This window comes from Hylaeus anthracinus, unplaced genomic scaffold (genome assembly GCF_026225885.1).
Source record: "Hylaeus anthracinus isolate JK02 unplaced genomic scaffold, UHH_iyHylAnth1.0_haploid 11997, whole genome shotgun sequence".
Lineage (NCBI taxonomy): Eukaryota > Metazoa > Arthropoda > Insecta > Hymenoptera > Colletidae > Hylaeus > Hylaeus anthracinus.
Genome location: NW_026534344.1, coordinates 7,881,756 through 7,895,748, shown reverse-complemented (window position 1 = coordinate 7,895,748; position 13,993 = coordinate 7,881,756). Strand labels below are relative to the sequence as shown.

Sequence of the window (13,993 nt, the reverse complement as noted above, 5' to 3'; positions counted from 1 at the left end):
CTGTATCTGTCACCTGCAAATTGTCATCGATGAGAAAATTTAATTTCGTACTCTAATAATAGTTAGCGATGACAGAAACTCTACTGGAATAGTTTATTATAATTACCAATGAGCAAAATTGATTTCCGTCGTTCATAACAATTATTCATATTAGAAATTTTGTTGTCGTTGCTGGTACATAATAGTATATTCTATTGTTCTGGATTTGATCAGCATAATTTTTCGAATTCGCATCAAAATAGCGTTTTTGTTGTTCTGAGAAATGAAAGGATAGTACGATAAAAGAAATCCTAATGCTGGATTAATCGTTTGTTCAAAACCCTCCGCAAAGCTTAAAATATTATAAATTTGTACTAACATCATATGGATTAAAAAAACACTTACCTCACTATTGCATAATCAAAATACACCTAACCATAGGTGCGACGACATAGTTTAATAAACTTTTTCGATTTTCTATTTCAAATTACCAGGAGAGCCAAAATCACCAGCGCCAGCGAATAACTTTTTTTTTGCACACATGCATATTATTTTATAAATAAATAACGAAATATTTTTTACCAAAAAAAAAAATTTTTTATTTGCTTTCCTTAATCATACCTTTAAGGGGGAAAAACATTCATTCAATTTCATGCAATAGTTCCTGAGAAAAAAATGATTGAAAATATGCTTTTTTTTGTACGTTCACGGTGAAACGCTCCCTTAAAATTAAATTGTTCTATTATCTTTTTAAAATTAATTAATTATTTAATAATTGTTTAACAAAGATTTTGGTAAAATATTATGTACTAAACTTTTTCTTCATTGTTTTAACATACTTATTTACTTTTTTTACCTTTTTTATCGAGTAGAATATTTTTATTTACTGATTTGATTTTTGTCCTTATTTCTCATATACTCATCGCACTGTGCGTCGGGCAATATCTTGACGAAGAACAACAACGATCGACGAAAAAAAGATCCATGGGAAGGATAGAAGGACGACTGGTGGGGTTGAGCCTCGTGGATTGGCTGCGCGATACCATGGGCTGCAGCTGAGGGGATGCGTTGGAGGGTGCGTTCTCAGGTATATATACTCCTGTCGGTGGCCCGAGCGGCCGATCTGAACTTTCGAATCGTTCGCCAGGATACAGAAAGCTTCTCGACCAGATTAATCTCTTACCTTCACGAGCATATAATAATCTCGAATCGACTCCTCAATCGATCGGTGAGTAAGTGTTGCGAATTGAATTTTATCCACATCGAATCCGCGCCGTTTGTGCTGTAATAATTATGGATAATTGTGACCTATTCGCTGTGTAATTATTGTGATGTGTGCCATTGTTCGGAGCCGTCCTGTAAAATTAACGTTTAATAATATTGAGGCCACGGACGCAAGTGTCTTCAAAATAACAGTTACCTCGAATCGCCATTGGTTTGATGAAAACCAGATGGTGAAATCAATTCTGACGCGGATCTATCTTTTGCAACATTACTAGTTCTTTGCACGTAAAAATAACTGAACTCTTTCTGCGTCTTAAAGGAACGTCGTCTTATATTGTGGATACGGGACAATGTTATTCCGACATTTTGTTAATCTTTCTTTTTGAACGTCGATCGGTTTGATCTCGCTCCTGGTTTCTGTATAGTTCTACTCTGTAGCTTTAAACAGTTCATCTTTTATTAAACACATTGGATATGATTTTTTTTCTTTCGTTAAACAGGCTATTGCAATTAACAACCATTAATAATTTCACATGCGTGAGGTTATACATTTCATCATATTTCTAGATTTACGTCGTTGATAATTTCATGTGAGTTAGGTCTTTTTATTCATAATCGTAATTTATATTAATTCATGTTTTACCTCCCTGATATTTTTATTTATTTCTGTAAGAATTTTTAACAAAATTTATTCGAAAGAGGATCAAGGGACGGACGATCGAATCGTCCATTAAGTGACACCACTTCTAACATATGGTAGTTGAGTTGAAAGAAATAATAAAGCACCACGATTATTTGATTATGAATGAAATATATTTTGTGTGCTTCGAGTTTTTTAACGTTCAATGAATATAGTTGAATTACAAAATTACAACACATACGTGCAATTTATTGATTACAGTGATACCTATTATCAAATGTACAATGGTATTTATTAACTTACTCTTACTGTAAAAGTTTATTAAAAGTATAAACGTATATTTTAGACAATTATTGAAAATTATATGCAAAGGGGAAATATGACAAATATTTTAGATCGCCACATAATACATTTAAATAGAGATCGTTTGTAGGTGTGTGACATTTACTATTTTAAGAAATTCAATATTTTGTAGTCAAGAAATAACGTTAAGTTTCATTTACTTAGCAATATACACCAACAAACAATTAATCATTCTAATTATTTGAATATTTTTATTTCAGAAATCACATATCTAAAGTACTTACATTCATGAACGCCTATAGGCTTTCTCTATTCGTTGTACTCCGATACATTTATGAGATGTATACTTTAAAAACGAAATATTTTAGCATTTAAAAATGTCTACTCAGTGATTCAATTACAAAGAAATTTACCTCGCAAAGAACGTAAACCTCTGTTTGATCAATTATTTACTTTAAAAATATTGTTTTCATGGTTGATATAATATTTATATCACAAGTCTGTCGTAAAAGAAGAATGAGTTTGAAATTTGTACTCCCTGATCGCATCGATATCTCGTTATCGATCCGATTATTCGAAGCGTCTCTACTTCGCATCTGTTATAAACGACATCGCAATCAGTTTTACATATTCAGCGAGAATCGCATCGTCGATGTCCGCCATTTTATCTTTAACGGACACGAGTTTCAATTTTCAATCAAGCAAATGCAAATCAGATAACACCCAACGGCTAACGGAATTTTCCCATTTCTTTTATTTATTTATTTATACGAGCCGAGAATGCGTGCGAAACTTTTATCAACCGGAAGTGACGGTTCTAATTTCCAGTGTTAATTACAAGAAAATCACGTTATCCTTTTAAACCTTGGAGACAAAAAGTTTTTCGATTAAAGTATTCTTTCATTGGCTTTTACTCAAAAGTAGAAATATCGGATTTGCGGTTTCTGTCACAGATATCTTGAGTCAATATTTTTACTGTTTATATGCAATGTAATTTTAACGTTTATTTATGTATTTATTTTATTGCTTCAAACCATAAATAGCTTATACAGATAATTTTAATATTTGAAATGATGTCTTATTTATATCAAACTAGTTTTTAAAGTGCAAAAGAATGCTGTTGTAAAACGCAGTAAAAAATATAAAATTATTTGTATTTTTATAAACACCGTGTCAATTTTAATAATTATTATCAAAAATGGATACGTATTTCCCAAGATGTCTTTGGATGGTTTTTAATAGAAATATATGGTGCTACGTGAATTAAAATGATGAAATAGATGTAATATTTATTGGTTTCGGAGCAATTAAGAAATCTAAACGAAGACCACTTACGTTCAATTTGTATCCCGAGAAATTTAATTAACGACTCTTTTGACTGAATGAATTTCGTAGATTTCAAAGTCAATAGAAGTTACAATAATCTAATATTAATTATCAAACGGAACTAATAATGGAAATAAACTATAAGTATTATAATAAATAAATCCATGGTAATAAATAAAATTATGGTCTAATAAATGATGTGGTGAAAGAAACAGAAAACAGTATTTTGTGATATAAGAGAAAAATTGTTTTCATATCGTGAAAACTAAACATTATATTAGTAAATATTATATATTTCTAATTAGGTTTTGCTTTTTTTTTTTATCTCTTCTCGTTCTTCACAAAATATTGTCACAATATCATTTTCTTCGTACAAATATTTAAAAGTTTTCTATTCATGTTTTTACCCAAAAATGTTAAACTTTTTCATTTACCAACAAAGCATAAAGAGAATAAGAAATTATGGTACATTCGGAACTCTAACACGATCAATTTGTAATTTTCGTTTATTTTTTGATGAGATCTTGTTTTCTGAAGAATGCCTGCATTTATAAAGATACATTAAATAGCAATGCAGCGTGTGATTCAATAACACATATGTATAAGTTGACACGAGCTGATGCTTTATAAAAACAATAAGAAGGAAACGAGAAGACAATTTTACAACTTCTGATTCAGTTTGCGAGAGAATCGTGTTTAAAAGTCCACTCCACAATTACAGCTAAAATATGGCTACATAAAATTGACGAGTTCCTAGATACAACTAGGATAAAAAGGTAGATGTCAACTTTTTTATTCATTATTAATTACAAGATTACTGAAACTGATGTCGTTGCTCTTGTATGCATAGCTGCGTCCGTCTAATTACGGATGCATGAAGCCTCGACAACGTGTTTTGATTTTCCAAGTCTTCCAATGCGTGATTAATACTTTGTATTAATTGGCCCTGAGTTCCAATACCCTGACTACAAACTTTCTCTTTGATACGACCCTGCAAATAAAAATCGTGGGGTCTAATAATTAATGATCTTGAAAACCAGGCAATTGATTCTCTACGAAAATTGATATTTTTCATTCAAAAAGGTTCTTATTTTTCAAGTAGAGTATGATGAAGCACCATCATGTTTGGAAATTATTAGTTTCGAATAGCATAAAGCACATTATCTAATAATGTTAATAACTTTACACGTATTTAATGTAGGTAGGTAATGCTCCCCTGTTAAGGTCGACGACAGAAGCTGCGGTCCAATTATGTACATAACTACCGAGTATTTCCGCTCATACAAGAAAGTAAATACTGTTTCTTTTCTTAGAGTCATAAAATAGATTTTTCTTTTAAATTCTTGTTGGTTAAAGTTTTCAAAATGTCTATATCAGATAATACTTAAAAAATTAAAAATTTGCCAAATTCAACGCGAAAATTTAAGGGAGTACTCTTTTATCTTGTGTCAAAATAAATTATTTTTAGTATTCTTTTTCTTTGTATTTATGTCGACAGTCGCATCGACTTCGACTTTAGCAACTCCGATTCTTTTTACGTAAAGCACATGCAACTAAAACATACTATACTGTGCAAAAGTCTCAGGTCACTATAGAAAGATTCGATAAATAAACATAATTAAATAAACATAGACACTTAAATAAATCTATGCTAATGAAATAAATATGAATCATATTTGTTATTATGCAGCGTTACGATTTGGGAATACCATGCGTTTGTTTAGATAAATTCATAGATTGTTTAGATAAATTCATCAATAATACATGGTCACTTGTACAACTGGACTAATACATTTGTGGAAATTTACAAGTATGCATAAGTTTACTTCGAACCTTTAAAAATATTTTATTGTGATGCGGAAATGTGTTTCTTAAAAAAATTATTTTTGCCGTGCTAAGAGCGGATTTACAATGCACTGTAAATAAAAAATGATACTCCTTTTTTTTCTTCTTGCATCTTTCATAACGAATCACTTCGTGACATTGTACACGTCATATTCGATCACACCCAGTATATTTATTGATTAGACTCCCTTTGAGATTGTAACACAATATGGAGACAATTGCAAAAATGATCGAGACATTTTTGAAGGCCGCGATACGGATTACGCAGCGTGTGGGATGCTGCAGGAATATTCGTCTTTGTTTTCCAAACAGCTTTGTTGCCGGATTATCGAGCTTCGAAGAGTGCCTTTTATGCCGCTGTTTTCACCTAACGATGTGCATTCTTTTAGTGCACGGTCTACGATAAACCGGGTAGACAGTCGATTTGATCTGTTCCTCGGCTTTATGAAAACTGGTCATAGGGCCAGCTAAGCCGTTACCAATCCAACGATATTGTCCTCTTAACGGGCCCCTAAAAATTGCTGAATTTATTTACCAATATTTTTCGAAACGTAGTTCACAATAATTGTCTCGTTTGTAGAAATAAGAAAAAATTGTTTCAAATCACCCCATTCAAGGACATTCAACATTTTTGGGACACCCTGTATAGTTTCAAATGGGATTATCAGGAATACATGGGCAACTAAATGTGAAAGGATTGATTGCGTTTGGTAAATTCCTTGTCAAGCTACACCAGAGCATAGCAATTTTGCACCAACAATGGTTTTAAATAATGAACGTGTCCATAAATGTTTGCAAATGGGAATAGGCAAAAGAATAGGAGTTTTTCAGTTACAATTGTTATAAACATTAAAAAGTTCAGAAATTTTTCCAAATGGGAACACTATTAAATCATCTGACATTGTGTGGAAGACTCCACCTCGATCGGTTCATTCCGTGCCGAGTTTCAGCAAAGAATTGGAATTTTGCAGTAACAATTGTTATAAACATTAAGAAATTCATAACTTCTCTAAATGGGAACATTATCAAATCTTCTGACATTATATATGGAAGGTTCCATCCCGCTCGGTAATTTCCTCGCCAAGTTACATAAAAAAATAGCAATTTTTCAATAACAATAGATATAAACAATAAGAAAAATCATTTTTGCAAAGTGATCAACTCGAAAACGAATCCGGCAGCAAAATGTAAAGGGTTTCATCGTTTTCATCGAATTCAGGCCGAACATGAAATAGTACATTTTTACAATAAAAAGTGCAATAAAATGGTAAAAAATGGAAATAGGTCAAATGTTTTTTCAAGCTTTCAAGAGCCAACAAAGCCCTACCAGATGCAAGAAGATTCAATTCGATTAGCCAATCCGTTTCGGAATAAGAAGCAATACAAAATGTTTCGGTTTTTTGACAAAAAAACGGGTAAAAAATTAAAAATCTCAAAATGTCGAAGTAACGGGACCAATCGGCGAACATGCTCTACAAGATACAAGAGGTTCATTCCGATCGGTCAAGCCGTGTGGGCGTACAAAGGTAACATACATACAAAAAAAAATTATACATGTCGAATTCTTGTCATATCCTCCTCTTTTTTCGAAGTTGGTTAAAAAGGAATGATATTTTTCTAGATGATAGGCATCCATAAAACCACCAAAGCTATTATGAGTACAACACCCAAATTGTATGTTACCTTGTACCTTGATTTTTTTATAAATCGTTCATAACCACCTTCGAAGGCCAAAAAATTAGTGTTTAACCGAGACTACGGTCGAATCTAGTTCAGTATCGTCATCAAAGAGTATGGAAAATTTATTTCAGTATTGAAATCGATTTGGTATAATTTAGGCCTTCGGATTAGATTAAACTTCAAAAATATTTAGGGTACACGAAATGTCACCTTATCAGATAAATTTCAAAAGGGACCTTTCATAAGATCTTAAGTACCCGATCGAAAGGATTCTTATGCGAGTTTCTACATTCTTTTCAACGATCGAGTGACTTCGGCTCTACTTCAAAACGACTTTCATGCATTTATCTAGGTACTCCAAACGTGACATAATACGTCAACATTAATGGATCGCAGAACAGTAATAGATTTAATCTTTTAAGACCATTGATGACATTATTACAGATCAAATGTTTGCACTTATAAAGCCTCTAACACTTCTTCGTGTCGAAAGAATACTTTAAATGAATGAAATTTAAATCTTCTAATTTTTGAAAGTAAGTATAGGATTTGTGGTCTGGTTAATCGTACCGTTCTGTTCGTTAATAATTGTTTATGTGAACAATTTAGATACTTCGTCGGTTCTGTGCAATCTTTCAAGATGCATAACATAACAAACTTTTTAAACTGAAAACGATTGATTTAGCTTTTTATTTGCTTACGTTGGTTTTTTCATTTTATGTTGATAGCAATTCAGTGAGAAAATTATTGGTGCATTAAGAAAATTAAAAGGTTTCATAAATTTAAGATAATACCGGTTCTCCACGTTTTCCCAAATGTATTTTACACGTATATTATATTGTAGGTAAAATAATTGTTGAGTTTATTATATATCATTCAAAGTAACGATTAACAAAGTATGTGTCAATAAAACTAGTTTATAAAATAAAAAACAAAAATGTACATTCAATGGCACATTATATGAATTTTTCAATTTTTTTTCCATTTTTTTTTTTCAATTTTTTTCTGACATACGGTCACATTTTAGGCTATATCTCGAGTTAGAAACGTCCGATTGGGTCGCACAAGACGCCATTTTAAAGAGAATCGAATTTCCAACAATTGTTTTTCACGTTATTTTCCAATCGGTTCAATAGTTTAAGTGTTACGAGCCAATATATATGAAAAATTTTAACTTTTTCGGCTAAAATAGAACACGAATATTTCATCCATCGCCATGGAAAAATATAAATTGTCAAATTATGTCCAATTTCTTATTGCCTACGTATAGATCGCACTTTTACGAAGAAAACAAGAGTTTGTTAAAGAAAATTTATGGATAAATACCGGAATTAAGAATAATTGAGTAAAGGTACAAAAATTCCAATTTTACTCTGTTTTTGTATTTTTTTCCTATTTATATGGGAAACATTTATTTAATTAATTTCAATTAGAAATAATTTCGGCCTTTGCTCTGTCTTCTGTTATTCGTTGGGTTTGTTTCTTTGATGAGTAACCAAATGTAATCTCCCAACATTCTTTCATCCCAATTTCATATCCTTGATAGGCCAGCTTAGTAGGCCAAAAAAATTGTGGCATTGAATGTACATTTTGGCTGTAAACTAATCAGTAAATTACACAGTTCGGTGGTTTATCTTGCTCTTCTGTCAACGCAATTTTTAATTTCACATTTCTTTTTCTTTCCGTGTCACAAATTGCTGCCATATCAAATCCATATCCTATCACTGATTCAGATTTCCGTTTCACGGCGATCTAATCTATTGTATTGATAAGGTAATACAATTTCGTGACATCGATATTTTCGAATAAGCAGTGGAGGTTTCGCTAATAGGATTTAACCTTCAAACACTAAATTATTCGCTCAAAGACATTGTGTATGATAACGAATGTTGATATATGAAGGATTTGATACATAGGATTGGATTGATATAAGGATGTTGCTATATATAAGTAGAATAAAATCGAAGACATCGAGTATGGTCCTCTTTCTTTCGTCTTAAACTCTCCTCGATAATGTCGAGGCTCTGATAACAGAGATTATATAGTACTTCACTTTTAAAAACTTTCCTTATGGAAAACAAGTATGCCTCTCGAGTGAATGTAATTTAGAGCTGGGAGTACCTGTCGAATATTATTGGAATATTCGAAAACTTTAGTGTTTTCAGTATATGTCGTATAGAATTCGAATAAATAGTATATTTATTATTATATATGTTATTTATAAATACTGTATTATTATTTATTTAGTCGGTGATTTTTGTTAATAATTAAAAAACGAAGGCCCATCCGACATTTCTGCAAAGGAAATTGTTGTTCAGAATTGTTTCAGCTACCCCCCCCCCCCCATTTCCGGCTTTTACACTAATTCTGGGACACTCCGTATAGTTACTATTCAAAAACAGTTGAATCTTCGTTATATGGATCAATTGGGAGTTAAAAGTGTTCAGATTAGAGAATTTTTCCATAACAGAATAAGTACGACATTTTCGAATTACCTGAGAAAGAATCTTTGGTTATGGAACTTTTACAAAGAATATTAAATAATTTTATATTTGAAACATTTAAAGGAATATTGCGAAAATGTTTTAACTAAAAAAAAATAGCTCTATAATTACTGGTTTGATATATAAGGAAATATTTAGGAAAAAAAAGTTTGAAATAAATTACATATATTTTCTATTAAAAACTTTCAAAGCTTTAGAACACGTGTTAATGTTCAAATTAAGCGCTCAAATTTTTCAGAAGTTTTTTTTATATATTTGCAAGGTATTTCGAGGGTGAATAACATAGACTTTAAAAATCATTAAAACAAGGAACATTCTAATACACCGATCGAGTCGTCTAAGATTTGTACCTAAAATAGGCTTTTAATGATACGAAGATATGTCTCCAGAGGAAAATGTTTGGTTCGAAGGAGGACATACTATAACAGGCAAAAAAATTAATTCTAGGTCATATTTTCCGAAATCTGAAGATTACTGGCGTTTTTATTAAACGGGGTGGGGTATTGTCATTAATGTAATTTTTTATACTATGTATTTTCATTTATCGAAATATTCAAAGTATTTAAAAGTCAAGTTAATGTTTCACTTTAATTTAAGAAACAAAATGTTAAAATACTGAAATATTCTACATCCATTCGAAGCATTTGCGTACCTATTCATCTTTTTAATATTAAATTATTCAAATAGTCTGAACTCTAACGTAATTACAAAAGTTGTAAAACAGAGGTTGAACATATATACAAGCTAGACAATGCCCAATTCAGCAATTCATTGCGCCACATCTGCAGTTAATTCAATATTCAACCTAAGAGGTACGTGACAGCACAAAAACAAATGTTTGTCGAGCTAAATGTACCTAGCTTTCGAGATAGATGGAATATTTCATCATATTGACAAGAGTGGATCGAAACTTGCATCTTATTTTGCAAACACTCAATATATCCTTTATCCTGATGTGAAACGTTCACTTTGAATACATCAAATCTGATGATGTTCTTGAATCCACCGAGTACAAATTATTGGATTTCTGATCATATTTGATATTTCCAATTACAAGTTAAACTTACAAAACGGAATCAAAAGAAAAAACATTCAACAATTTTTACCAGCAGTTCAGAAACAAAACAATCAAAACATGAAGAACAAAACAGATAAAGCAGAAAAGGAAAAGAACCGATGCAGCAGAACAAATAGATACCAAAAAACGAAAAAGTACTTAAGAAATACCGAAAAAGAATCTAATAAATCATGGATAATTCCGTCCGCAGATATTCCGTCGAAATATTTAATGAAGCTCGAAAAAGAAAGAACAAATTTTATATAATTTTTTTGATCCAACAAGGTAGAAACACACGCTTAAGAAAATTTTTAATTTATAGATCTTAAATATATTCTACGATCACTATAGCTCTCAATTGTTCACCAGTCTTTTTTTGCAGTGTTCATTTGCGCACATCGTCAAACAAAATAACGCTATATTAAAGACATTATAAACCCGGTTTAGTTTGTTCCTGTGCTCAATAAATCATACTGACAGTGTGAAAACAACTCATCGCATAATTTCTTTATAAACAATTTCTGAATATGTATACTTCTCTTTTTAGGGTCGGTAAAGCGTATGCCTTCTAAAAACCTAACTACAATGTAGGAATTTCTTTTTCAGTAAAGAAGACTATTTCGGTAGCAAGAATGCAATCGTCTCCAAATGTTATATTCTTATACTTCGTCGTCTTCGTTCTTGGAACTGAGACTGTTCTCGGTGAACCGGAACCAATGAGCAGACCAGAGGTGACATCAACCGAGGACATAAAACAAGTTGTTGACCACTACTTAAACTACCTTAAGTTCGTCGGAAGGCCTAGGTACGAAACGAAATCGTAATGGACTGTTTTAACTCTTTTCTGCTACATAAGGACAGTAAACGAGTAGTAAATACGAGTAAATGTAAGCACTTGCATGACCTTCTTCTCGCGGGTGGACAGCAGAGTAGAAAACAGACAATATTGAAATAAAATTGATTATCGTTTAGATACATGGTAATAACTATGGTTTTTACTGTATTATCATAACGCGCATACAACCGGGTTAAACGGGTTACTCGGGGTACAGATGTCTTGTGTTACCTGGTTAGATGGGTTATTCTATAATACGAAGTACCGGAACCCGGTACGGGTTAGGGTTCGAATCCCTGTTGACGATTATAAGTTCGGAAGTGAATGTGTTGATTGCATGTGCTTTGGGTAGAAAGAATCGTTGTAACCTTTTTTTAACGGTTACTGTAACATAATTAGGTACGGGAAGAGAGTCGATGATTCATCCGCCATATCGAGTGCCAATCGAGCTTTGGACACGTTGAAAACGATCCTGGACGCTTCTCAACAATCGCAGCAACCGAGATTTGAGAAAAGGACGCCGGAGAGAAGTCGGTTACTTCACGAACTTGAAAGCTCTGATAACAGGAAGCATGGTTCAAGAATTGACGACCGACCTTGTCACGTGTTAGATGTAGTTGAAAATTACTACGACGATGTACAATAAAACGGTTTGTGCGTGCTCCTACATTTACAGAGTATACTTATCCCCCGATCTACACGATAGACACGTTTCGCATTCGTTTGTCTAAAAAACAAAAACAAAATGCAAATAATTTAGCCAGTTATTAAATGAACATCATTTATTTCAATGTAAAATAGAAGTGAAATGCAAATGAAAAATAAAAAATGTCAGTACATACTTTTACGAAACAATAGATATACAAAGCTACAATTTTATAGTCATATTTTTGGTTTTTACAGATATGACTTTTCTATTCACTTTATTTACAATTTGTAAAGGTTCGGTCGAATTATAAAAATGCTACAAAAGTTACAACTATGTATCATTAACCATTAAATGTAAAATCTTAAGAATGTATTCATGGCTCCTGGTAAGGTCCTCTGTAATGACTGATTGTTATATAAAAAGAAGGAAAACATACTTCTTTCTAGTAAATATTCAAGTTCATTGTCAGCGTTTACAAACGAATGGTATTAAAGAATTACTAAATAAATACATGTACAACCAAAATAGTTATGTTCGACAGTATTTACTTTTACAAATCCGTTTCTTTGAAAACCGTGTAAAAAAAAAAGGTGTCATGTAAATCGGGAGTAAGATGTATCCGTCTTTCTAACACTAAAATTTATTGTTACTTCTTGATAAATTATTTATCGACATCAATCCACAGAATTTTGCCCGCGGTACAGTTGGCGTGAACTCTTATTCGAGCAGGTTCCATTTAACACCTATACTGATAACGAAATGAAGATTTTTGTCGGGCAGCTTAAGGGGAGGTTACCGTTCATGACGATGAAAAATTCGATTTCTCGAAGGTATTTAAAAATTTACAGCGTCGGCTTGGAAATAGGTAGCTGTTTTTTTCGAAACAGTATTTCTTAGAGCGCGGGGTGCGCTACAGCTTCAACAGATTAACCGATTTTCATAATAAATGGAAAAGAAATCCAATTGGCGAGACTATCACGAAGCGACTTTTGTTAAAAATTGATTTGCACATTTTTTGTTCGTTCATTGACGCAAAAGAAAACAGCAACAAAATTCGTTTTCTTTTTCAAACGGCTGCCATTTTCTTATGCAGAGGATTTTTAGAAAATGAAAAACGACAAGGGCTCTCAAATTTATTTTACGTTTACAATTCGAAATCCATTTTTGGTTCAGATAAACTAGCAAGGATGTGAAGCGCCCCGCGCAGAGCAAACGACGCCGTACATTTATTTATTTGATCTGAGCTGGAGCCACCATTTTGGACTCTTTTTACACACAAAAATTGAAATTTAACTTCCAATTATACAAGAATATATTACTTTGAAACTTATACCCGTAAGTATTAATTTTATATTAAAACAAAATTCCAGAAGTTCACGTATGTTTCATGCATCTCAACGGTAACCTCCCCTTAAATATATACTACGCAAATAAAATATTTGATTGTTCGTTTATATAAATAAATTATATGCTTATATGCATTTCCTTGTGAGGCGAAGATGCAATTCGAAATAAATTAAATTTCACGGGATGTCGTTATAAATATTCTATTATCTATTGAAACGTGTCTAGGTTTGTAAGTCTAAACGAACTAAAGCCAGGGATTTAGCAACGAAAGTTTAAATTAGATAGAAGTGTAACAATAATAAATATATTCCAAGGTATTTGGAGCATTATTTAAACAACGCACGCAGTGCGCTACATAAAACGTTTCTAATATATTCCCAAATATTCTCTGGCCAGTTGTATCAAAAAAGGATTTAGTACGAATGAGAGCAGATCCAAGGTAATACAACTAAGATATTCACGCTGGAAGAACTATTCAAGAACAATCATACAGCTAATATTAGGTTGTCTCAAAAGTTTTTGACTGGCAGTAAGTAAACGATCTTATATTTTAAAAGTTAATGTTGTCCTTTCCAGTCATCGTCTAACCATCGTGGAAAATATT

General features: G+C 32.0%; 1 protein-coding gene across 2 annotated transcripts; it reads left to right on the top strand.

Moving 5' to 3' along the window:
- Positions 1 to 980: 980 nt before the first annotated feature.
- On the top strand, positions 981 to 13,704 carry LOC128889493 (uncharacterized). Of its 2 annotated transcripts, none has more exons than XM_054147168.1 (3): positions 981 to 1,211; positions 11,165 to 11,363; positions 11,793 to 13,704. In XM_054147168.1, exons 1-3 carry the CDS (start codon positions 1,043 to 1,045, stop codon positions 12,037 to 12,039), a joined length of 615 nt encoding a protein of 204 aa, XP_054003143.1. In that variant the 5' UTR covers positions 981 to 1,042; the 3' UTR covers positions 12,040 to 13,704. The 2 variants fall into 2 exon arrangements, with proteins under 2 accessions (XP_054003143.1, XP_054003144.1); XM_054147169.1 differs by having other exon boundaries at positions 1,097 to 1,207.
- Positions 13,705 to 13,993: the final 289 nt, after the last annotated feature.

Bases quoted from the DNA above. Each gene is read 5' to 3' on its own strand.
- LOC128889493 (XM_054147168.1), top strand. From the start codon at position 1,043: ATGCGTTGGAGGGTGCGTTCTCAGGTATATATACTCCTGTCGGTGGCC. The intron at 1,212-11,164 runs GTAAGTGTTGCG...TTTCTTTTTCAG, and splicing joins ACTCCTCAATCGATCGGTGA to TAAAGAAGACTATTTCGGTA. The intron at 11,364-11,792 runs GTACGAAACGAA...TAACATAATTAG, and splicing joins AAGTTCGTCGGAAGGCCTAG to GTACGGGAAGAGAGTCGATG.